Consider the following 23114-nt stretch of genomic DNA (forward strand, 5'->3'; position numbering starts at 1 on the left):
GCTCAGACTGCAGTAGATAGTCCACTGTATGTTGACACTCTTAAAAGATAAAGCCATGTTATCAGTTTATGCTGAATTCTTTCCATAAATGGGGTATATGTGGTAGAATAACCTTAATATTTTTCTTTCTCACACCAGACCTGCATTTGAAAAGGATTCTGAAATTTATTCTCATCTTAAAAGAGCTGATGTTAAAACCATCTACTAAATTAATCCATCTAAAACTGAATGAACAGTAAAGATTTTAGTGATTATATAATTTACCTTTGGTGTAAAAATTGTATTGCAGCTAGAAAGGAACACACAAAGGCTTAGGAAAAGGTTTTGCAAAACAGTGTTAGATACAAAAAAAAAAAAAAAAAGAAAGGTATTGATCTAAAATTTAATGAGTGAATCGAATGAACTATAACTCAGTAACTGATACTGACTGAAAGGGTTTGCAGCTCTTTTGGTTCCTGGGGAAAAAAAGCCCCAAACAGGAGGAGCACAAACTCCTGCTTGTAAATCTATCCATATTAAAATAAATACTAAATGTATAAAGGGTCAGATTAAAGGAAAAAAAATAAGAAAAAGTTAGAAAATGGTGAAATGCTTCAGTCTCTATTGAAGTACTAGAATAAATCCCTGAAGGTTTTATAAGCATCTCTAAGGCAGCAGAAAATGAGTGTGGATTTATCAGGAACAGCCTCATGGGAGGGGTCTGATGAATTTAATTTGGTTAATTCATTTGATGTTTTACAGCGAGCCTGAGAGAGGCAGCACATTGGTTAGGGGATACTGAGTGAGGATCTGTGTTCAGGAGGGTCCATTAAGTGATGAATACTTGCTAAGGAGTGTCTGTGGTGGTGATTGGGATCCTGGAGGGATTTGTTCTGCCTCTGTGCCAACAGTTTGGGAGACAAAGAGAAAACACTTGAGATGCAGATGGAAGGTTGTGTGTGTTTTTTAAACAGGAGAATAGCTTGAAGAAATAGCCTGAAGCCTATTTCACTTTCCTCAAGTAAAATTTCAGAGTACTTAGCAATGGAAAAAGTGAAATAGTCTGGGATTTTGGACCAGAAATTGAATGCAGTTCTTTCAGTAAAAAACTCACCAAATCTTTAACAATGTAGAATTGTCCTATACAGGTATTTTGTAATCCTCCACACTAGTAGGTGATATGCACCATTTTGGATTCCACATTTTAAGACAGACTGGAAAAGCAGTAAAACGATGATTTAATCCTTGTAGTCTAGGAAATAAAGACTTCTTTTGTCTTCTGGATGCAGCTTATAGAGGAATGGAACAATTTTCCAGGTGAGCAAAGTTAAGAAGATCACTACTATCAGTCGTCTTGTTTTTAGTGGAGAAGAAAATATTACTACCTTATCTTGCACTAAGGCTTGATTTAATGTTAATGGAAAAGAACATCCTTATGTTTAAAGGGCATCAAGCACAGGAGTACGTGCCCTGTTGAGGCAGCGGTTACACTAGTGATTGCAGTTGCCTCAAGAATAGGTTAGAGAAATGTTGATGCTTTGGGTGCAGCAAATCATTCCCAGAGTGGTTTGACAGCCTGGTGCCTCTGAGTTTGCCTCTTTGGTTTTCAAACTGCCCTGACTTTTGAAGCCTGTGCTAAGAAACAAATGCTAAAAGGAGGGTGAGTCTGATGGTCAGTCTGTAATTAAATCCTGCTCACAAATGTTGCCATCTGTGCCGAAGTTTTTTATGTATTTTTACCTGGAAAATGTCTTTTCAATGGTCTAATGAATTTACAAGGTGCAGGCTGGGTCTCTGAAATTAATTTAGTAGCTAGTTTTCTCACTTGTTTCCAGGACATCAGGGTTGGTGTCCTGGTGTCCCAAAGGAGATGTTCAGAATTTCTACTCCCCAGACTACCCCCCTCAGGGGAAAAATACTACTGTAGGATCCTGTGATGTGTCAGAAGTATTTCTAAAAATCGGAAATATTTCCTTGTCTTACAGTTTCTTCATTCAACAGTCACCTGCGGGGCTCTGAGCTTTCTGAGTGCTGAAGGTGATGTATATTGTTTACCTTTTTGAAGAAGAAAAGATCTTGCTAGTTTGAGGTTCTGGAGTTTGTTTTGGTTTTTTATGTTTTGTTTTTTTTTTTTAATTTACTGTTTTACTGTAGCCACTCTAGCACCAACTACTTTCCTTTAAAAAGGTAGGATGTCAATCAGGTTTTGATCCGTTTTGATTTTTTATAATGATGCATACAGACTATTTGGTTTATGCTATGGGAGAATTCCAAAAGAAACAATGGTTGCAGCAGTAAAAGGTCACTGGTTTTGTGATTTAGAGTACATGCATGTCTGGGAGCCAGGCCTGAGCAAGGAGGAAGCAAGTGCTTGGTCTTCTTTCTTTTCCTGCAGCCCACACACTTACTACAAAGAACTGTACGAAGAGGTCATCTGGTCTTCCTTCTGCTCTGCTCAGCCAGAGGAGTGTTCACTTTATCTGCCAGTGGAATAACAAGCATTAATGGAAAATATAGCAGTTTGGATAAGATAATGCCCATAAAGGCAGGCTATGGTTATTAATGTTTCTTCCCAAAATAAAACTGAATTAAGTTTTTAATTACTGAACTCTCTGAAATAAGCTTATGCACACATTTTGCATACACCCAAGGGGAAAATCCTACAGATACCAGGAAGGAAAAAAGGGGGAGTGAGACCACAGGGTGTTGGAGGTATCTGCCCTTGAAAGGGCAAAGCCGCCTGGCAAGCAGGTTTGTCACTGAAATTGAGAAACTGGCTGTGATTCCAGGTGCCACCAGTGCCTTTAATGCTTAAGCAAAGTGCAAAGTGCGTAATGCCAGGGCCGGTGCTGAAACAGGACACCGGGACATCGCTTCCTCCCAGGCGCCTGTTCCTTACATAACTTCGGGCTTCCCCAGGCGGCCTCTAGACGAGCTGAGCCTGACAGGAAATACTTGGGTAGCCAGTGGCAGTTCTGCTAGGCATAGAAAGAGTAGCAATTAATTGTATTCTGACTCCAATGGTTGTGGTACCTCAGGCGCTATCAGCATTCTGTGGTTAAGGAAAATAGCCACCGAGCGGGAAAATGAAGCGGGATGGTGAAGCTGGTGATGGGAGGCACTGAATTTTTGTCCTGTATGCTTGGTTTGAACCAGCTTCATCTGCACCTGGAAACTACATCCATCAGCTCTGTTTCATGTACATCATGTTTCCTGAGGGCCCCCTCAAAACATCTGCTCTCTGGTTGGCAGAGCAGCAAAGTGTGTGGCCTTTTGGGGAGCTTTTCTTGTTTTCCTGGTGAAGATGTCAGTCAAAAAAGAACCCATACTGTAACAGGAGAGCAATTAGGCTGTAAGGTATTTTGTATTTTATTCCCTTTCACAGATACAGATGAACTCATCTTGAATCTGCCCTTAACCATGCACAATACTGATTTATGCCTTACTTTTTTTTACTCATTTTTTTCTTCCAAGTACCTGGGGAGATCATAAGCAGTGCAGTAGTTCAAGTTAGAAAAGACAATCTTTTGTTTAAAACCAGGTTTTCCATAAAGTTGCATTTTTAAGGAAGTTTTTAACAGTGGAGTTTGAGAGTGAATAACTCTCACAGAGTTTTGTCTAGAGATTTAAAAGTGATGTCTTTAATACTGTTTTGTTGAGATCTTTTAAATGCTTGTGGTATTTTATTAAGAAAGCTTGAGCTTTCTTAATAGTTAAACTTGTGATTTCCTTTCATGCTTCATTTTGAAGAATGAATATGAAGAAATACATGATTTTCAGTGCCCTTCATTTTGGAAGATAAGTCTTTCTGTCTTTCTGCTAGTCAGACCACCACACCATGTGGAGGGGCTTTCCTCACGCTTGTGCCACAAACTCCAAGCCTCAGCCTACTTGCAGCCTTATGGATGAGTTTGTGTTTCTGCTAAGTAGCAGAAATGCTATAAAACTCAGCTACTGCACAGCACATTGGGTTAATTGAGAGACTGAATTTTGAAAATACCATATAGTGATACACATGTATTTTCTAAGAGGAAGAAGATTCAGTTAAACCAATTGTTTGTAGTTTGAGTGCTGCAAATCAGAATCCATTTATCAGTGGAGATGTAGGTAGCATGGCAGGGCCTGGAATGAAAAAGCCCAGGGATAATAGGAAAGTTCCTGAGGGTGTACATATGTAGAAAGCAATTTGAGGACATTTGCCTCAGCCTATGTGATATTGCTCTGCAGTGTAACATTACTAAACCATAATATCCAGCAGTGTGCTCAGAAAGAGGTGGTTGCTAATGTATTTTTTTTTTTCCTGAAGGATTTCTCAGAAAAAGTGTTCCTCCAAAGAAGGGTTCAAGCCATGTAGAAGCAGTGTTCTGCTGGAGAAACATAATTCTCAGAACTTAATGAAAGAAACTGTTTCTTGTAAAACAAGCCACAGAAAACAAGACTGCTGAGATTTGAGGAGAACTTTTCTATACTTCTTTAAGATGTAAACCTGTGCTCAGGAAAGGCCAACAAACTTAAGAGAGATCTGACCAGACTATATGCGTAACAGATCCTCCCAGCAAAGTCTTACCTGATGACAAAGCCTTTTTAGTCACTTGTTTACCTCTTGTCAGGTTAACCAATGTACTGTCCCTGAAGCAAGAGCTGAGAGTCTTTGGGCAATCAGGTGCCCATTTGACACCACTGTTTCTGAGCAAGGTGTGGGTTTTAGATTTATAAGAAAAGCGGCAGAGGTTAACATCAAATAACTTTGCAATTTGTAGGGATACCATCACTTCAAATCACAGGCATCTGCGTGTGTGATTGCCTATCATGTCTGCTATCTGTTCATATCTCTGTGTGTGTTTCCCATAACCAACATGCCTGTGCATCATGTGTGAGACTAGATTTTATCTGAATATTGGCTTTTCACACAGTGGCACTTTGTGAGAGTGCAGAAGGGTCAAAGGGCAATTAACTTGCTTGGATTTTGTCTTCTTGCTTATGGTAGTCTAATGCAATTTGGCTGATCCCTGACCTTCTTGTGCACTCCCAACTTCTGTTGTAGGTATATCTTGGTAATAAAATATCACGTAGCCACCCTTATCTTCAACAGATTGTCTGTTTTTGTGGTGGGTTCTTTATAAACACATTTGTAGGCTCTAAGAGTTCATGCCCTGCCTTATCTGCAGCCTGTGTAGTTGGGCCCAGTAGCAGCAGCACTGCTTCTCAGATAATTGCTTCATGTATAAAAGTATCCTTCTTTGTGAGGATCTCTAAGTTAAGACTGTCTGCTGTATAATTGCCTATTGACTTAGCCTATGGTGAAAAAAATCCATCTTCTAGGACCCCAGAAGGTATTTAGAGCAGTGTTATCCCCTGGAATCTAGAGGCAATAGAAGAGTAAGGAAGATGAAAACCTTGAAGTCAATTCTAGTAACCCCAGCACTAGTGTTGTTAGTTTTGGCAAATCCTGTCTCAACAGTAAAGCCAGCTGCCATTTTGGCATCAACACAGACAGACTTGGCATGATCCCCTCTGGCATCAAAAAAAATGCTTCGTGGGAGCTGGCACCAAAGCTGTGAAACAAGGGTAAGTAAGGCCCAAGGGAAACGCCAAGCAGACATGAGATGAGCACTAAAAATAGTGAGTTGCTGTCATTTGTAGAGAAATCAAATAGCACTTGTAAGAGTAGGGCATCCAAGATCTCCATCAAGGTTGTGCTGGTAAGCATCTTTGGGACAATGCATGTCTGTGATGATGTGACCAAAGGGCACACACAGGCTGTATTTTTGGTACCCACATGGTGCAAGACTCTAAAACTAGAACAGACGCTTACCGTCTTGATTCTGTGCTTAAGGGATCCTGTTACTGTCTGCAGGCTCTGCCTTCTTCCCTGTCTGGAGCAGATCGTCTCCGCTTGAGCCATTACCAAAGTCCTGTTTGCATACATGGGTATCAGGAAGATAAGTGCTGTAGTGCCAAAAAGCAAGGAGCCAAGCTGGTGTCCCTATACCACCCCGGATACACTTGCCCTCCTGAGACAGTCTCGTCAAATATTTAACAGCTGAACTCCCCACTCCCTCCTCCTTCTCCCCCTCCCAGCAGGCTTAGAGAAAGCTGAGTAGGTTTTACCGTGACTTCATTACCCACTCCACACTAAAAGTAAAGCCTGACATCTTCATTTGGACATCTCAGGTTCCCAAAAACTTGGGAATGCTTAAGAGGCAGAATCAACCCTATCTCTTTTGAAGCACTTAGTGTCACTTCTCAGTAGGCCACTTTCAACCCTTTACTCCCTCTGTCCCTCAGTGACAAAGGACTTTGAAGCTTTTTAACACCTCTAGGCTTGGATGGCAGGCATGGGTGTTGAAGCAGTGGTTATACAAAAGTAGATGGTTCACATAGACTTTGGCATTACAGTTGCATTGGTTTGGCCACAACTCTGTTGCTGTGAAGAAAAGCACGCTGGACCTGTGGCTATCATTTTCTGCTCCATGGGGAAACAGCAGTGGGAACGATGTCACTGGGGGCTGGAAACCTCAAGCTACACTTAGAAAAAACTATTTTGGTCTCAGAGAAGAGCCTGGACTTTTCATTGCCACAACTCTCCCATCAGCTGAACAGCAGAGTGGGTAGAAGTGTCTGAACAGCCTGGATGTGGTTGCTTTTATCTCCTCTCTCAGATGGGTGTTGGAGAGAACTCCTCTTGGGTATGTTCTTCACAACCACCCCTTGTCTGCTCCCTGCCCTTTCCTTGAGTGTCCTTAAGATAGCTTAGTACAGAAGGCAGCTTCAGAGGAGGGATTGCTTGCTGTATGAAAGTGCAAAGGGAAGTGCTTTACTGTTGCCATTTCTTCACCCACAAAGGAGCAGTGAAGAGGAGGACAGGCTCTCACTGAAATAGCAGATGACAGAGTGGGTAGTAGCTTCCTCTGTGGCGCACACTACTTGTGTTCAAGGCTTACCCATGGCTTTTGGGTGGAGATGTGGCACATATTTGTACTTGTCTGCTTGGCTGGCAATTGCTGTTTGGGATTCAGCTGGAATTGAGAGTCAGTTGGAATCAAGCATGAGCCGTTGCTGTTGGGGCTCTTGGTAACACTGAGAATATTTTAAAGTGCACAGTCTCATCTGGTTAACCAGTTACTTGGACAGAAAGACAGGTAACAGCAGTGAGATTGAAATGCACTGTCTCTATTTGCTTAACTTACTAAGCTGCAAAAGTTTTCCTGCACTTCTGAATCACTGAGCTGACAAAAGTGACGGCCTGTGGGGAAGAGGAAGAGCTTCTCACCACTGCAAGCCCTCGTGCTTTGTTGCACTTTGAAATTTATTGATCCATCAGACTGGTTGCAGTTCTAGCTCACACACCCGTTCCAACATGTATGGTGTATTTTCCTGAAATTATTCTTTCTCCAACAAAGATTAAGACAGTTTGGCCTGAAAAACAGTAAATGCAATTATTCTAGTGTTCTTGTTTTGTAGTTGTAATGCATGTGGATTGGGGAACCCACTTTACCCCACTCCTAAACAATACAGTAATACTAGACAGAGTGAAAGTTTTATTTTGGGTCACTTGTCCCCTGAGCAAAAGAGTAGATATTCTAGGGCCTGCAGGTACTGGGAAGTTACCAGCCTGACCTCTTCTTCTTGGTCCTCTGGAATTTGTTGATAGCATTCTTGGTAGGCAGTGCCAGTGCTGTATGTTACATGAACCCGGGACACCTGGTCCTCACACTGGAAAGTCACCATGTTCTTGTAATGGTATCATTAGGGTGGGGAAGTTGCCCTTCACTCTTCAGGGATCTACAAGTTCACAGGTGGGTAGACAGAAATGGTTTGTAGGCAGATTTAGCATTGAATTGCTGTTCCAGCACTGGTGATCTCCCAGTGTCTCATGCTAGTTTTCCTAGCAAACAAGTCCCTTTAGAATATTTGCTGTCAAGGCAGATAGAGCTTGTTGTTCCTGGATAGTCTTATTCTAGAGAAACAGAGATCTGCTTTTACTTTTCTCTATCTTTCTTTCCTTTCTTTCCTTTTTCTTTTCTTCATTCCCCAAACCATCTCCAGGATGGGGAAAGATAAAGTCATCTTCATTGAGATTGCTTTTTTCATACTATGTTTTGAGTGTGTGACAGATCTGTGAAGTCTCAGTCCTAGCACCCAGGGCTGCAGGCTGACTAACAAAAATGGATGGCTGATGCTCCAGAAACACTTCTCCTATCAACATGAAAATAACAGAGTGCACTGGGGCAAATGGAAGATTAATTAGATAAAATTATTCCAACTTTATGGTCAACCTGTGTATGTGGCTGCAGAACTATGATATTAAAGTTTAATTGAGAGGATATTACATCTCATCTGTATTTACTGTTCAAAACTTCTCTCTGCCTAGGACTGTAATAGTAGAGCAACTGATAGCAGCCTCCTGATTCAAGCCTGATAGCTTTGAGGTGCACAACATCAATTTTTGTTGCAATCATGTTATCATAACTGGATGTCCTCAAGATGTATCAAAATGAGTACTGTACCTTGCTTGGTTACCAGACCTGCTTGCAAGCATCTCCCATCAAACATGGGAGCACATAGAAAGCGACTCTAAAATCAACAACAACTCAAACAACTTCCATCATGTGCTTCACTTGCATGTTATAGCTGAGGTCATGAAGCACAGTGTGTTGGCCTGTGAAGATACTGAGCAGCAACCTTTGCTTGACATCATGTTTGGGGTAGATGGCATATTCTGGAGCAGTATTACAGACTGGGAATGCCTAGAGGCCTCCACTCCCTCCTTCCCAGTAGACACCTGCTCACCATTTTTCTGTGATGGGATCCGTGCTAACACATTACAAAAGGATGGTTGGTGGCTGCCTTTACTTTACTTGAAAGTAATGTAGATCCCATAATCTGTCCTGACATTAATATTGATTTTTCAGAGCCCTCAAGAGAGTCATCTACTGAGGAACTGTGTGAACAAACACACAAAACTTGTGTTTGTTTTGTTCGTTTTATCTTGGATAGATGTACTCCTGTGTAGCCTTTGCAGATCTTAAATACCAGGTTTGTATAAAGGGAGTGGACCCATGCTGAGCCTGCCTTAGAGCTGCTCCTGCTTTAATGATTAAAATAATTATTATTTCAGCTCTGGTTTCCCCCAAGCAGAGAGCAGTAGAAAATTAGAAGGGTTGTAGAAATGGACGATGAGCAGCTGAAGGCTTTGGGAAAAGATTTTACATTAAGAGGACAGAGAAGATTGATATCTTTTATAAGAAGATAGCTAACAGGTACAGAATAATGAATGGATGAGAAGATGGATGAGGACTTCTGTTCCCACCTGCTAATAATATGAAAGTCAAATTAGAAGGTGCTGAATTCATTCTTGATGAAAGAAACTATTTGTTCATGACCACCGTCTATGAAACTCACTGCTGCCAGGCAGAGCTCTGGGGCAAGAACTTAGGAACTTAAAAAAAGAGAAGGGAGTAAAAGGATACCTGTTGGTATATACAAAGCAATTGCAATGATTAGGGAAATGTGGGTGTTTTGCCAAGGTTCTAAGGGTGTTGGTCAGGTTTTTATAAGGGTATGAACTACCTTGTCCAGCTCTTTTTTTTTTTTTTTCTTTTTTTTTTTTTTTCTGTCCCTCTACAGGGCTTTTTTCCCATAGTCGCCTATAGCAGAATTGTGGAGCATGTTACTGGCTGCTGTCACTCAGGGACTGAAAGAGAGGGTGGCTGCTCCTGCTGCAGTCGAATGTGGTAATGCCTGCTTGCAAACCACCTTTTCTGTGTCAGTCTTTCCAGGATTGCTAAATTCACACATAAATTAGGATGCTTTTGCTTTTCCGCCAAGTTACTGCTTTTGATAGTCCTTCACAACTTGTCTTAGATCTGGAATGACGCTTTGCCTTTTGAGTGTGTGCTGGGGGAGAAGTGGGTGGTTAAAGTTAGATTCTTTCTGACAGTAGGGATTTAGAAACTGCTGCATTGGCTCAGCCCTAGGATCTGCCTAGTCCAGAGCACTGGATAGCAACAGCCAAAATCGGATGTTTCAAAGGCCAGTGTGAGGCCACAGAACAGATTACTAAAACAGAAAGCTGCCCTTTTATATCACTGGTGTTTGTCCATAAATTGGAAAAGCAAAGATTGAGAGTTTGTTTGATCCAAGAGTACAAAAGCTGGAAAATCCCATTGCCTGGCTGATGCTAGTTAACGCTGATGTTTTGTATCCTCCAGGAAATTGCTTTGTTGCTTGTTTTCTCTTAGGGAAATCAGGGATGTGCTTACCCTTAAACAGCATTTTTAGATGGTACCTTTAAGTTGGTGTAAAAATAAGTAATGCTTATGTGTAGTCTCACAGCCCAGTTTTGGAGAGGATGCACAGAATGAAGTTTTCATTTGGGGAACCACACTGGGCTGGTCTGAGAGGAGACAGCAGTGGTGGTCACTCAGTGGTTCTGGAATGTGCAAAATGGGTATCTTTTTCTAACACTGCTGAAAGCTGTCTAGCTGTTGGGTGGCAAGGGATGTCTGTTCCGATATTTTCTTTAATTTTTTTTAAGTTTCCTCTATTTTTTTCTCGTCTTTCAAGTCAGCATTTGCAAGAATTTGATGTGATTTCTCTCTCTCTTTTCTGAAGTACTGAAATTACTATTAAAACTACTACTAAAAAAGGCATTCAATGATGTCACTATGGAAAAAAGTATATTCCTTTCCTTGTCATATACTTTAATGTATTGGGCTCCAAAGCCAAAGAGGTCAAAAGCCAGGGGAGTTTGTCCTCTGTGAAATATCCATGGAGCCTCTGATGGGGCATATGGGAGTGGCAATGGTGTCCCGGTGTCGTCCCGCCCCCAGGACAGACGAGGACAGCTGCTGATTAAAGAGAAGCCCGAAAAAAAGAGGTTGCTGAACTTTCAAAGTGGAGGTAGAAAAGGGAGTTAAATTTAGATTACCTTCTGCAGTGTCATCTTCTACACCACTGTGGAACTTGCTGTACTCCTTGCTTGGGGGAGGACAAACAAGACATGCCATCCTGGGCACCAGATGATAAATTTGTTTATAAGGCTTAATTGCCCCTTGGCATGAAAACATGAAATGAGCTCAAGTAGAAAGAGGAACCTTTTGACGGGGCTAGTGAGATTTTCCTTGGGGAGAGGTGGATTTGAAACTCTTCCCATCATCTGTCTGGTGCTGGAGGGGTCCAATCCTGATCCTTCTGAAATCAGGGAAGTTGTTGCTTTTTCTTTAGAGGGACAGCTGTTATCTGGAGGGGCTGAGAGTTGAACAATGCTGTGAGTCAGAAAAAGTGGAATTGTGGGGGCAGGCAGAAGATGGCATGGAAGTGCTTTGGATCTATGAAGACTGCTGACGTCCCCAGGGTCTGGAGGTACTCGGAGGAACCATGGTGGTGGCTTCTATGACCAGTGCTGTGCAGCAGGCAGCATCAAACTTAGCTTTCTCCTCAGAAGCAGACAAACCGGCTATTTTTGCTTAGTGAGATTTAATCATCACCACCCTGTTGGCTCATGACAACATTTTTAATAGGCTGCCCTCCTTTGCAGCATCCCCTTAGCAGGGAGGAGAGCACTTTTGCACTTCTGTTCCAGCAGGGCTCCCTGACAGGTCCCGTTTGCAGCGACCTGCCTGGTGTCACCCAGCAGCTCAGCAATCTTAAGGTTCAGGGCTGCCTTTTTTTTTTTTTTTTTTTTTTTTTTTTTTGGTGGCCGGTTGTTTTTGTTTGTGTTGGGGGTTTTGTGTGTGTGTGTTTTTGTGCTGGGGGGTTGTTTTTGGGTTTAGTTTTTTGGTTTGGAGGGGCTTTGTTTTGTTTTTTGGGTTTTTTTCTTTTCAGAAGTGCCCGACCTGATGTCATTTCCCTCTTGCAAACACCCCGGCTGGGCTGCGTCTGAGATATGTCACAGGGAGTGGGAGGAGGAGGAGGGGGAGCCAGCGAGTGCCTGCAGTGTCCCAGGACCCTGTTTACTTAGCATTCCCAGCTGAGAAAGCCCTGGTTTAAATAGGATCGGAGGAACGGGCTGCCCACAGCAGATGAAGAAATGGTTGCTGTGGGGCTTTAAATTCCTGCCTTCCCATGTGCTGGCGTGGAGGATGAGCCTGCAGAATGCCTTTCCTCCTGGGTCTCAGACAGGTAACCAGCCGGCTTAAGTGCGGTGGGAGCTGCGTGCTCAGGTGGAGGATGTGACTAATTACTTTTATTTTTATTTCCCCCACCTCTAAGGATATGATTTCTGACTTTCCCAAAACGGAACTGTACAATCAGCACTTCCCCAGCCGTGGCGTGTGATCGGAGAGCACAAGTTGTGCGAGAGACGCTTTTTATTAGCAAGGAAGGAGCAAAACTGTGAGGCAGGGGTAGAAACTTCCTTGTTGTTGTTGGAGGCTTTGCAGCAGAGAGGCTCTTTGTGTTGTGCTCCTGTGCAGTTTTTGTTTGCTTGGGTTTTAGGGTGCTTTCCACAGTCCTTAAAATGGAATTGCGTTTGCATTTCTTAAAGACATGCCAAACTTTGAACTGTTTTCTTGTACAGGCATTATTTTGTACGTAAAACTATGGATTTAAAAAAAAAAACAACAAAAAAACCCACAAAACCAGAAAAAAACCCAGAAAATACCCAGGAAGAGTATTTATATATACATGTGTGTGTTTCATCTCTAAGAAAATTCACCAAATGGAAAATGGCAACATGCTGTGACCCACAGCTTGGTGATTTTTTAATTGTTTTGAGAGAGTTTGAGCTTGAACAAGAAACTTGGGATAATTTAATAGCTGGTAATATCGAGTGGAATGAGAAATGGTAGCAACTGCCCAGCTGCTCTCTGCTGGAGGAGGTGCCAACTATGTGTTCCTAGCCTGGGGAGAGCAAACCCTTTTTTTGGTTTGGGAGGCACGTCTGTGGGGGAATCTAACTGTAAACTCTTCCCAGCACTGCTGTGATCTGTAATCCACAATAAATACATATTGAATGATATCGGAGTGCTGCTTGCAGTTTCTAATTTAGGATTAAGAAGTCGAGATGGGACCATAACATGCTTTAAGCTACCTAGTTTCAGTTGTTTAGCAGCGCTAGAAGACTAACGCGCTGCTGAGTAAACAGTGCTGTCTCTTTTTCCTTATCAGTTCAGTTTTGGTGAAACGCAGCTCTCTCCCCACCCCCCCACCCGCCCCATCCGAAAACAGTTTTACATAAGAAACTACCTCTAGCACAATGACCTTCTGTGATTGGTGCAATAGCTATAAATAATAGTTCACTTGTTAGCACTCAGGGCAGAGCGACTTGCCTTAAAAACTCAGAACTGAACCAGAGGGGGAAATACAGGCACAAAGGCTGAATTGCTTTAGGAAACTCTCAAACTGTAGTGAGATGTAGCTGCCTCAAGTGCTGAGATTGCTTGAGACTCACGGGTGTGTTTTTCTCTAAAGTTCCTGTTTTTAAATAATTCATTTTGTTTTAGAGATGTGTTCAGTGCAGTTGGTGTGCTGCATATGGTGTAAAAGTAGAAATTAGTTGTAATTTGGTTTCATTTGCTGGAACAGTGAACATCTGTTTGTCTCAGTGGATGGATGGTTCTTTTTTCTCAGCTGGTAACTTTTCAGAATCAGCAGAGACATACACAGGAAACAGGAAAAAAAGGTGTTGCCTCAAGAACACAAAAGCAAAGTTGTTGACTATTTTTATCCACTGATAAAGGATAAAGTGGGAAAGAGGTGCTTGAACTTTCCTTAGTTTTAATAATTTTTAGCCTTAAAAAATTATTAAGTATTTGTGATTGTATCCTGCATGCAAATACTATTCAGAAAATTCTTTTTCCAAGGCTTGTTGCTGAACAGTGCTGTTTAATTGAAAGTGTGGGAGGAATTCAGAAACATCTCATCACCTCCATTGTTTCTTAATTTTTGCTTGGTACTTTCTGTACTGACTGTAAACACTTGGCTGTCTGGGATGCCCTTTGTTGTTCTCACTCAACACAAGGGATGCTGATCCTGGGCTGCAAGCTCTCAGGGAAGAAGTGCTGAGTGGGGTGCCCTCCCATGAGCTGTGTGATGAAGATGGAAGGATCAGAGTGAGATCTTTGGCTCCCTAGGACCAGCACCCCTTGCTCTGCACCCCTGGACTGCACTGAACAGCTGCTTTCCCTGGATCTGTTTTCATTTCTTCTTTGGGAGCCAGCAGCATTGTAGCATTGTGGATGGACTGCCAAACACCTGGTAAAAGTAAGGTGTCTGGTTGATTTTGGTTGTTCTTTTATTGCAGTGGGGATGATATTTAAATGCCTAAAAAGCTAGGTCAGCACTATCTGACATCAGTGTGATGTGGGTGTATAAAGCTCCCATCCCAGGAAACATGACTGTAGAGGATCTCTGCTTTTAGTTTTAAGTGAGTATTTCCTCCTAAGGTTGGAGGTGGAAGCTCAAACACATTCACCTAGTTCACTGCATAAATAAATTTAAAAAAAAAGTTGGATTCCAACCATTTTCAGTTTTAATTTTAACTGCTTGAGGTTTTCAGCATGGTCTTCTGTTTGGTGGTTTAAACCAACAAAATGCAAAACGTCCTCCTCAAAGCTGTAATTTCCTAGAAGTCTAGAAGTGTGTATCTTTAATGTGAGAGGGCTGAGGACTGCAGCTGGGAAGCTTCTAGCAAGAGGTGAGGAAGTAAACATATGGAACTTAAAACACTAATGTGCACTTGTCAGAATCTGAAATTGAAACTTGAAATAAAGAAAAATTAAACCAGCTCTTATTGAAATATGTCAAGGTGTCTGTGATCTCTGAAAGGATAGTGTCTCTTTAAAGATACGTGGAGTATTTTTCCAGGATAAATTGATGCAACAAACCAATTTGTTCCTCAGATAAAGGTTAATAAAACCTTGGAGGTTCTGCATCTGCTGGGGGTGAGGATGGGTCTGCTGTGGCTGATTAATCATGGTGATCTAAATATAATTCTCCTGATGCTGGCATTAGCAAAGCAATAAATGTTGTGTGTTAGAATTCCCATTTTGGAGATCTTTATTGTGCCGGAGACAGCTCAGAGGCATCATTCCTCCTCCACTTATTATACTTTTAAGTGTTTGGGTATTTGCACTTACTATGCTTTTTTTTCCACATTCAGCAAAACAAAATTTGTGGTGGGTGACTTATGAAGAAGCATCCAGACTTGATTTATTTCCTGGCCTCAGCTGTCTGTCATAAGGCAGGCTTACAGGAATCTATCCCCCGTTGTGCTGGCAGGACTTGGCACATGAGGTTCCAGTAACTCCCAGCAGTCAAAGCCACTTTCATCTTCTGCAATCTTACGTGCTTTTGTTAAATTGAACCCACCAAAGATGTGACACTTGCTCAGATGGTGGATTTTTGCTTTTATGTTCCGAAGGACTAACAGGTGTAATGTTTGTGAAGACGGGAGATGTCTGCAAGCTTTGGTACAGGCTCAGCCACCCTGGTGTCTGTGGGTCCTGAGCTGCCCTGGTGATCCAGGGTTCCCCAGCAGTTCTGCCTGTCCTTACTGTGATTCCACCTGCTGTCCTTCTCTGAAAGGATATAGTGAGTTTTTATTTAAGATTAACTTTGATTAGGAACTGGGGGGCTGCTGGCAAATCAGCAATTGTTGTAAACCCCGTGGCAAGATTGGGCATTCCAGCCTAGTATTTTCCAGTAGTAATTTTAACCTACTACCACTCAAGTGCCTTATCTGACAGAGATCATTTGGTAGCTCTGTGTTTGCATTCTCATGAGCTGTTGCTGATGCACCTTGCTAACCAACACTAGTGATAGTCTGATATGTGAGATTGAGTAACAGCCAAGTGGGAGCTAATAAATAGTGTATATCAAATAGTTGTTTCTGACATACTTAATATGCTGACAACCACTTCCATTCTGTTACTCAGAATGCTTAAAGAATATATATGGTTTAGATACTGATGTTACTCAAAATACATACTTCAATGAATTTTTCTGAGAATAGTGTCACTTGCTTAAATCCATCCTGCTTGTTATGGGTGTGGCTGGATACTGAGAGCAAGGGACTGCTGCCTGCAATTAATGAGATTAGTGAAATAACTAGGTCAGGATTTTGATTTATTATTAAATTGATGCTTATTACCAAAGTCCTTAGGAGAGCTGTGAAACCAGAAGGTCTGGAGTGGTCACAGGTCGAACCCAAGTCCTGTTAAAGCCAGTTGTATCTTGCCCTTCAGCAGATGCCATTTTTGCAGTCTCCCTTCATCTCGTTGCTGGGCTTTTCTCTGTGTCGCTCCATCTGTATGCCTCTTTTTCAGGCCTTTACTCACCCCTATCATCCTGTTGTTCTTCTCCATCTCTTCCTGTTAAAATAATAATTTGCTGCATAGTGCCTTGACAAATGCTGTAGTGATGTTTGGAAAAGTTAGCGAATTAGAGTAGGTAAAAAGCCCTGGCTATCCTAGGAGACAGGAATAGCCTATAAACTGCTGTAAGTAAATGCAAGTCACATTTCCAAGTGTTTCCCAGGGTATTACCAAGGTTAGGATGAATGGATACTCTGGCAGTTTGAATGACACATAGAGGCCATACAGAGGTGCTCATATTTACGGTAATGGAGTCTGGATTTCTGTGGAAAGAGGAGACAGAGCAAAAAGCTAAAATGGTTATTAGATTTCGTGATACTGGCCACTGCTGGTTTTGGTTACCTGATTAATGCCAACTGAGGAGTCAACTTTTGTAGGTGGTTGGCTGCCAACTATGCACTTCTGAGCGTGGGCTGTGGTGTTTGTTGCTGCAGTTGCACATATTAATTTTCAGCTTGGAAAAGAGCCATGCTAGCCTGGAATTTGCTCATCTTCATCTTTCCCCCTTCTGACTTAGCAACAGTATGTGCCCAGGTTAACTGACTTATCAGAGTAGAAAAGAGAGAAGTGCCTTGATCCTTTTATTGTGATGGAACTGCACTGTCAATCAGTTATTTCCCTTCATTTCCAACATTGGCTTCAGATGCAATAAATCCCAACAGATTTACAGCTATTAAACTCAACCATTTACTGCTGAAAACCTTTACAAAAGTAAGGTAAGGAGGTCTGTTCCATCCTTTCTTGCAGTGAGGAGCAGCTCAGTCATCCTACAGAACCTCATGAATGCATCTTGTCTTGATTGTGCCCCAGATTTTGACCTTTAATTTGTCACATAGACCTCCAATAAAGGTCTAATACTAAACTGAAATGTGAACAGAATAATTGGCTTTTTCCCTTGGCACTGACGTTACTGTTTGCTGTGGCTTTGGATGTGACAACATACGGCACTGTCTTGAGTTCTCTTATGTATACCACTGCTGGATATTTTAAACATTATTTGTAAAAGCACTTGACAGCAAAAGTGGACAACTGGCAGAGTAGTGGAGTTGCCAGTATGGTTGTGGGTTTATCAAAAATGCCAAATATTAACAAGAAAATAAGTAAAAAAAGAAATAATCTTATTCACTGTTACTTTTTAAAGTTTATGACATGTGAAAACTAACCCAAAATGCCACATCTTAATACAAAGAGACTCTCAAAATGCACCAGGTGAGGCCTTCCCAGCTCAGCCAGTTTCATGACAAAGAGCCTGTGTCACATATCACAAATGGTTTCTGTTGGACTGGACTGGGAGGGAATACAGGCTCTATGTCTGCAGAGTGTTCTCCCAAAAGCTCCTGTCAGGCACTGAATAATTCCAGTTTCTCAGACCAGCTCTTAAGATGGTACCAGGGAGGCAGTGATGCACAGGCAGCCTAGGGTACGTGCTCATTTACAGGACAAAGCAAATCCCCTGAAACTAGATGGGAATCTCCTAGGCTTTGTAGGTGGGAGATAATGGATGGCATGTTCTGGCTTCTTAGTTGTGAAACAAGACTGTTCTGCTCTAATGGAGTTGAATGCTCTTTGAGAGCAGACCCATGTAGATCCTGCTTAGTAATCCTGCCTGGAGGCATCTGCACATAGCTGAACAAAGGCTGGTGGAGCGGGATGTGCTTGCTTGCCTGGACAACAAGAAAATGAGGCTCTCCTTCAGCAGGGAAGTCCACTCTGGAATGTAATAGCCACTGGCTATTGGGGAAGAAAGTGCTTTTGGGAAGAAACCCTCCCCCTTCCTTGTTTTCCTAAGGCTACCTTAAAAATACTCCAAACCCCCTCTGTAGTAGTTCAATAAAAAACTCCATGCTGGTAAGAATGACTAAAAATTACCATTACAAGTGCTGCTTGCAATGGAAATTAGAAACAAAGGCAGGTCAATGAAATATGAGTGCTTCAGTTTTCCTTCTGTGAGAATTTTTTCCACCATATATTTTTTCCTCATCTATAAAATTAGTCTTTCAGCTCTGTGCCTTGACTATGGCTCTTAGTGTGAAAAAGGAAGTAGTATGCTTTCATAGCACAAGCACTTGGGATATTGTTTCCAGGAGATATTTAAGCTCTAGATAACTGTATTGCTGATGTATCTTAAGTAGTTAGTTTGGCAGCCTATGACACAAAGAATGCATGGGAGAAGGAAGTAGAAATGATAAGATGCTGCTGGTATGAAAAGTGCAGCCTGAGATTTAAATAGAAAGTGAAGTCAGATCAAAGAACTTGGAAATAGGTAGAAATTTCCTAGCAAAGAATGTCACGGTCTCTGTCATAGCCAGGGTTGGCTCTACATAACCTTTTCCTTGACTTGCCAAAAAGGAGCAAACTTTACAGTGGCTCAGCTTTTCACAGAAATGAGTCTTGACTTAAAAGAGTAAAGGAGACTGAAACCCTTGTTCCAAAGGAGTCACCTATAACATAACCCAGAACAATGCTCTCCTTGTGCCAGAATCTTTCCCTAGTAGACTGCTATTTGTGAAGATCTGTTGCCTTTACCTTTTGTCTGTTTCCCTGTGCCAGGCTGTGTAATCCAGTGTTAGAGGTAGCCGTGCCCTGAGCAGTAGTAGGACCATGTGACCTGCTGGGATCCTTTCCAAACCAAATTATTCCTTGATTCTATGAAACTGTTTGGAAACATAGGTGACAGTTCTGGGTCTGACATGTGGCCCCCGAGTCTGACAGCTCTGTGCTCCCAAAAGCCTATTGGTGGCTGGGCTGGCAGAGGGCTGCAGAAAGGCTCCAAAATGAGCTGCTTGGACTTTGAGGCGCATGGCTGGTGGTCGGCAGTGCAAGGACTTCAGAACCCCTGGCTGTTCTGAACTGTGGGAGCTGAAAGCCAGCTGCAGGACTATTTGAAGGTACAAGCACATGTGCATTAGCAGGGAAGAGCATTTGTCTTGGTCAGTGTGTAAAGAAGCTCTGGACAGTAGGATTTAAACTCTGCTTAGATGGGAATCAGGATGTTGTATGAGACATGATCTTCAGGAACAACCTGCAGAACACCATCCTAGCTGCTCAGGATCCTCTGTTGAGAATGTACGGACACACCTGTTGTTGGCCAGCTGGGTTAACAAGGAGCAGCCCTGCACATAAGCATGTGTGGAAAAGTCATTTCCAATATAGTGAGGTTGGCAAGAGGGAGTAAGTTCAAATAAAAGGATGGTGTGATGAAAGTCTCAGGACTATCATCAGGACTGCTGCAAGTTTTCAAGTGGGAAAAATATAGTTGAAGATGTTATGAGTTTCTGCTGCCCAAAGACACTGATTTTTGGCTTATTGCTATTCTTTGAAGCAGGCAACACTGAATGAATGAAATTTTTGGGGAGTAAACCAGAAGTGGTCAAGAATGGATCAAGTATGGTGATGCAGAGGAGATCAGAAATGGCGCTGTGAGACTCTTGTTTTTCACCAGCTCTGTGTGATTAATTTGCTGGTTCAACAGGTCACATTGATCTTCATGTGTCACAACTACAAACCTCAGCCAGTCATTCTCTGACTTGAGTATTATCAACAGGATTGCAATTTTGCAATGGCATCTTAATTTCTCAATTGCCTTCATATGAAAGCCAAAATCTATGTTGTTCATCAGTTACATTAGCTCTGCAAGGCTAACAAAAATGAGGAAAAATGTAAATAAACTAATAAGAACAGATAAGAGAATAGATGTGCCCTATTTCTAGTTCTTTTGCTGGCTAAAATTACAATTTTTGGAGTGAATAGAATGCTTGAAGCAGAAAATGCTGTGCTAGCTCAGCAATGTCTCCTAATAGTTGCCACTAGTTAGAGATGGAAACACCTCCTTACCGTATAGGAAAATGGTGTTTCTACTGTTGACATGCCAACATCTTGAGACAAGAACCAAATGTTTGGTTTAGCTGCCTATAGTAGTTGGACTGGTCTGTCCAGCAAAATGTTTGTCTATTCCTGAAAAATAGAGGCAGATTCCCCTCCAGTTTGTTGCCTCTGTAGGTGAATTTTAAAGGTGCCTTTTAGAGCCTTTTGTGGAAATCATGATATCCATGGAAGGAAGGGAAGCAATTACATTGTATGCTGAATTGTGCCCTCACATGATCAAAACCTTTTCAAAAGTTGGTGTGACTTCTTAGGAGAAAAGAAGCAGCATGGGATCTTTCCTGCTGAGCCTCTTTCCCGCTGAGCCCCAGATGGCAGGAGGTTGTTCTGCTGCTGCTGTAATTTGGGTGCTCAGGTGGGAGCGCTGTGCTGGGGAGATGTGACTCCAACCAGGGTGCTGTGTGGTGGGGAAGTGCTGGTGCTCCTCCAGGCTCCCAAATACACTGAAAACTTCGTGCAGGACTCCTCTGCATTGAAGCTGCTGGGATCCACAATTGTGCATCCCTGTTGGTGGCGTTTTGTTGGGCTTTCAGTGGGGTGGCGTTTTCTTCTTTGCAAGCTGGTGCTTCCAAAATTTTTTTTTCAACACACCTTTCAGTATAAGCCTACCCACATTGTCATTTCCTTTTTATAATAGATTTCAAGTAAAATAAAGTGAAAATAAAAACTTTGTTACAGTGGTTTTAATTAAGATTTGTTTGTTTCTTAAACTTCATAGTGTTCTTTGAACTCCCAGGTTGTTCCAAAACCTATTAGAGGATGTACAAACCACTGCCTTCAAAATGCTTCTGTTTTCCTGTGTTTTTTACTTTTTCCCAGCCATGTTTTCAGACTATCAGGAACACATGGATTTCTGGGAAGTGGTGCACCATGTGGGGAGCTGAAACGTCACACCGTAGACCTTTTCCATGTTGGGTGTCTTGAGGAGCCGCTGGGTGATACGCTACAGCTGATTCGCCTCTGCTTCTGGACTGCTTTGCTGTTCCAGGAAGTTTTACAGGAATGCTGATCTTACATAAAGCACATGGCTAATTATGAAGGAATCATTTTAGATAGGAATCTTGCAGGAACATATTGTAATTATCATTTAGATCTAAATGAATCCAAGCAGTCTTTTCTCAAATTATAATGTTCCCTTTATGAATGCTTTTCCTCTGCTTGGCATTCGGCCCCAGTAATACAGTGATACTGTGTACAATGTGGAACAAATGTCATCTCTTCTTTTAAGAGAATGCCTGGTTCCCAAAATGTGGTAACTTTTAGTGGAAAAGGACAGGAATGATGAGACAGCAATGTTGACTAGATGCTAAAACAGTGTAACTCATGGGTTTAGAGATATGGGGATTTTCTTCTCAATGGTCCTTTGTGGTTTTTTGGTGATCCTTAGGGGTCTTTTAACCTTTTTAACCTTTGTATTTTAGAGTTTCCAAAGACCGTAACTTGTACTTTTCAAATGATTGCAGATCATTGAGTAAAACATTTACAAAAGATACTGACAAAGCATCTTAAAAGTGTGTCTGTTTAATTTTAGGACAAGGAAACCTGCATGGGTGTCAACAATCAAAGTTACATATGTGAAACGGGCCACTGTTGTGGACAATCCCAGTGTTGCAACTACTACTATGAACTCTGGTGTAAGTCCTTCCATTTTGTATGGCTTCCCTTCCTAATCTGCATGGCTCTCATACCATACTACAGGTCTGGCTTGTGTCCCCTGGGGTTTTGTATTCAGCCCTTGTTGTGCGTTGCCACTGCATTTCACTGCAGCACAGTCCAGAGCTGATGTGATATGACAAGGAAATAGGTTTCACAGTGGGTGCCTTCTCAGGAGTAATGGGTCATCTTGCCACTGTTGTTTGTTCTTCTCACTGATTTGAGTACTCAAGATGACATACAAGAGTGAGGAAACTATATTGAGGGAGAAATGCCATGCACACGCCACTAGAGCTTGACACACTCAAACAAGGTAGTAATTCAGTGCCTTTTATCTTGTTGGTTTAGTTCTTTGCAAGCACAACAAGTTTAAATCTGGTATATCTTTTTAAAGATGTCCTTTCAAGGAGGAGGGCCAGGGTGCTTACTCTCTTTAGGATTGTTTGGAGTCCTTGCATAGAGAGTCTTGGGTAAATCCTGTGGGTTTGCAGTGACTGAATGCTGTGCTGTGAGGAACACACATTGCCCATTGTGACCCCTCTTATCTCCTCTTTCCCAAACTGAGATATGAAAATATCAAAGTTTCCAGCGAATGGTTGAGTGACTGTACCTGCTGAGTCCCCTTAGATGGCAGCAGGCAGGTCAAAACAGGTGGTTAGCACAACTTGATTAGGATATATGGGAAAATGGAAAGTTGAAAGCATAAGAAAGTCATAAATGCTGAATTTTAAAGGAAAACTTGTTCAGTCTGATGGTGTCTTCTTTCTCGAGGAGGAACACAAAAGGTTGAAATTGGTGGTGTGCTGTTGTACTGCCCCAAGCCTAGGCTGGGAGGGCATCTCTGCTCCGGAATTTGGAAATGTGGTGCTCTGAACATTGTATCCCTAGAATAGATACTTTCTTACCACACCCAATGGTATCTTCTAGTTTTTATGCAACTGTGCTTTCTTCTTAATCCTTCTGTTGTACCCACAGTTTCACTTTCCCAAAGTAGTTTGTGTGTAAATGTGTTATACATACAAAGACTGTCACTTAACCTGGATCCAAGGACAGGAATAGCTGACACTTCATCCTTTAGTCTAGAAACATGCTTTTGCTTCTCAAATTAGCCAATGAAGTATGGATGATCTGGTTATAAACTGAACTCTTATTGCTCTATAGTAAGCATCTTCAAGACACACTATGCTCAGACTCCAGAGACTGGCTGTGTCGATACTAATTGGCAGGATTTTAATGTATTGCAGACCTTTTACACCAGACTTGTTTTCCAAAATGTCCAAA

General features: G+C 42.0%; 1 protein-coding gene across 7 annotated transcripts in view; it reads left to right on the top strand.

Annotated features, from left to right (window-relative positions):
* The window catches only part of WBP1L (WW domain binding protein 1 like), a 58963-nt gene that overhangs the window by 22593 nt on the left and 13256 nt on the right, over positions 1 to 23114 (top strand). For 2 of the 7 annotated variants that reach the window (XR_009277831.1, XM_058841102.1), the window contains exon 2: positions 21712 to 21814. Coding sequence is in view for 5 of the 7 variants with exons in the window: in XM_058841102.1 (XP_058697085.1) it covers positions 21712 to 21814 (103 nt within the window). In the remaining 2 variants the exon portion in view is untranslated. Of the gene's footprint in view, positions 1 to 11010; positions 11347 to 11672; positions 12106 to 21711; positions 21815 to 23114 lie in introns of those variants that run through there. The other 5 variants (XM_058841104.1, XM_058841106.1, XM_058841103.1 and 2 more) reach the window with 5 other exon arrangements.

This window comes from Poecile atricapillus, chromosome 6 (genome assembly GCF_030490865.1).
Source record: "Poecile atricapillus isolate bPoeAtr1 chromosome 6, bPoeAtr1.hap1, whole genome shotgun sequence".
NCBI classification, from domain to species: Eukaryota; Metazoa; Chordata; class Aves; order Passeriformes; family Paridae; genus Poecile; species Poecile atricapillus.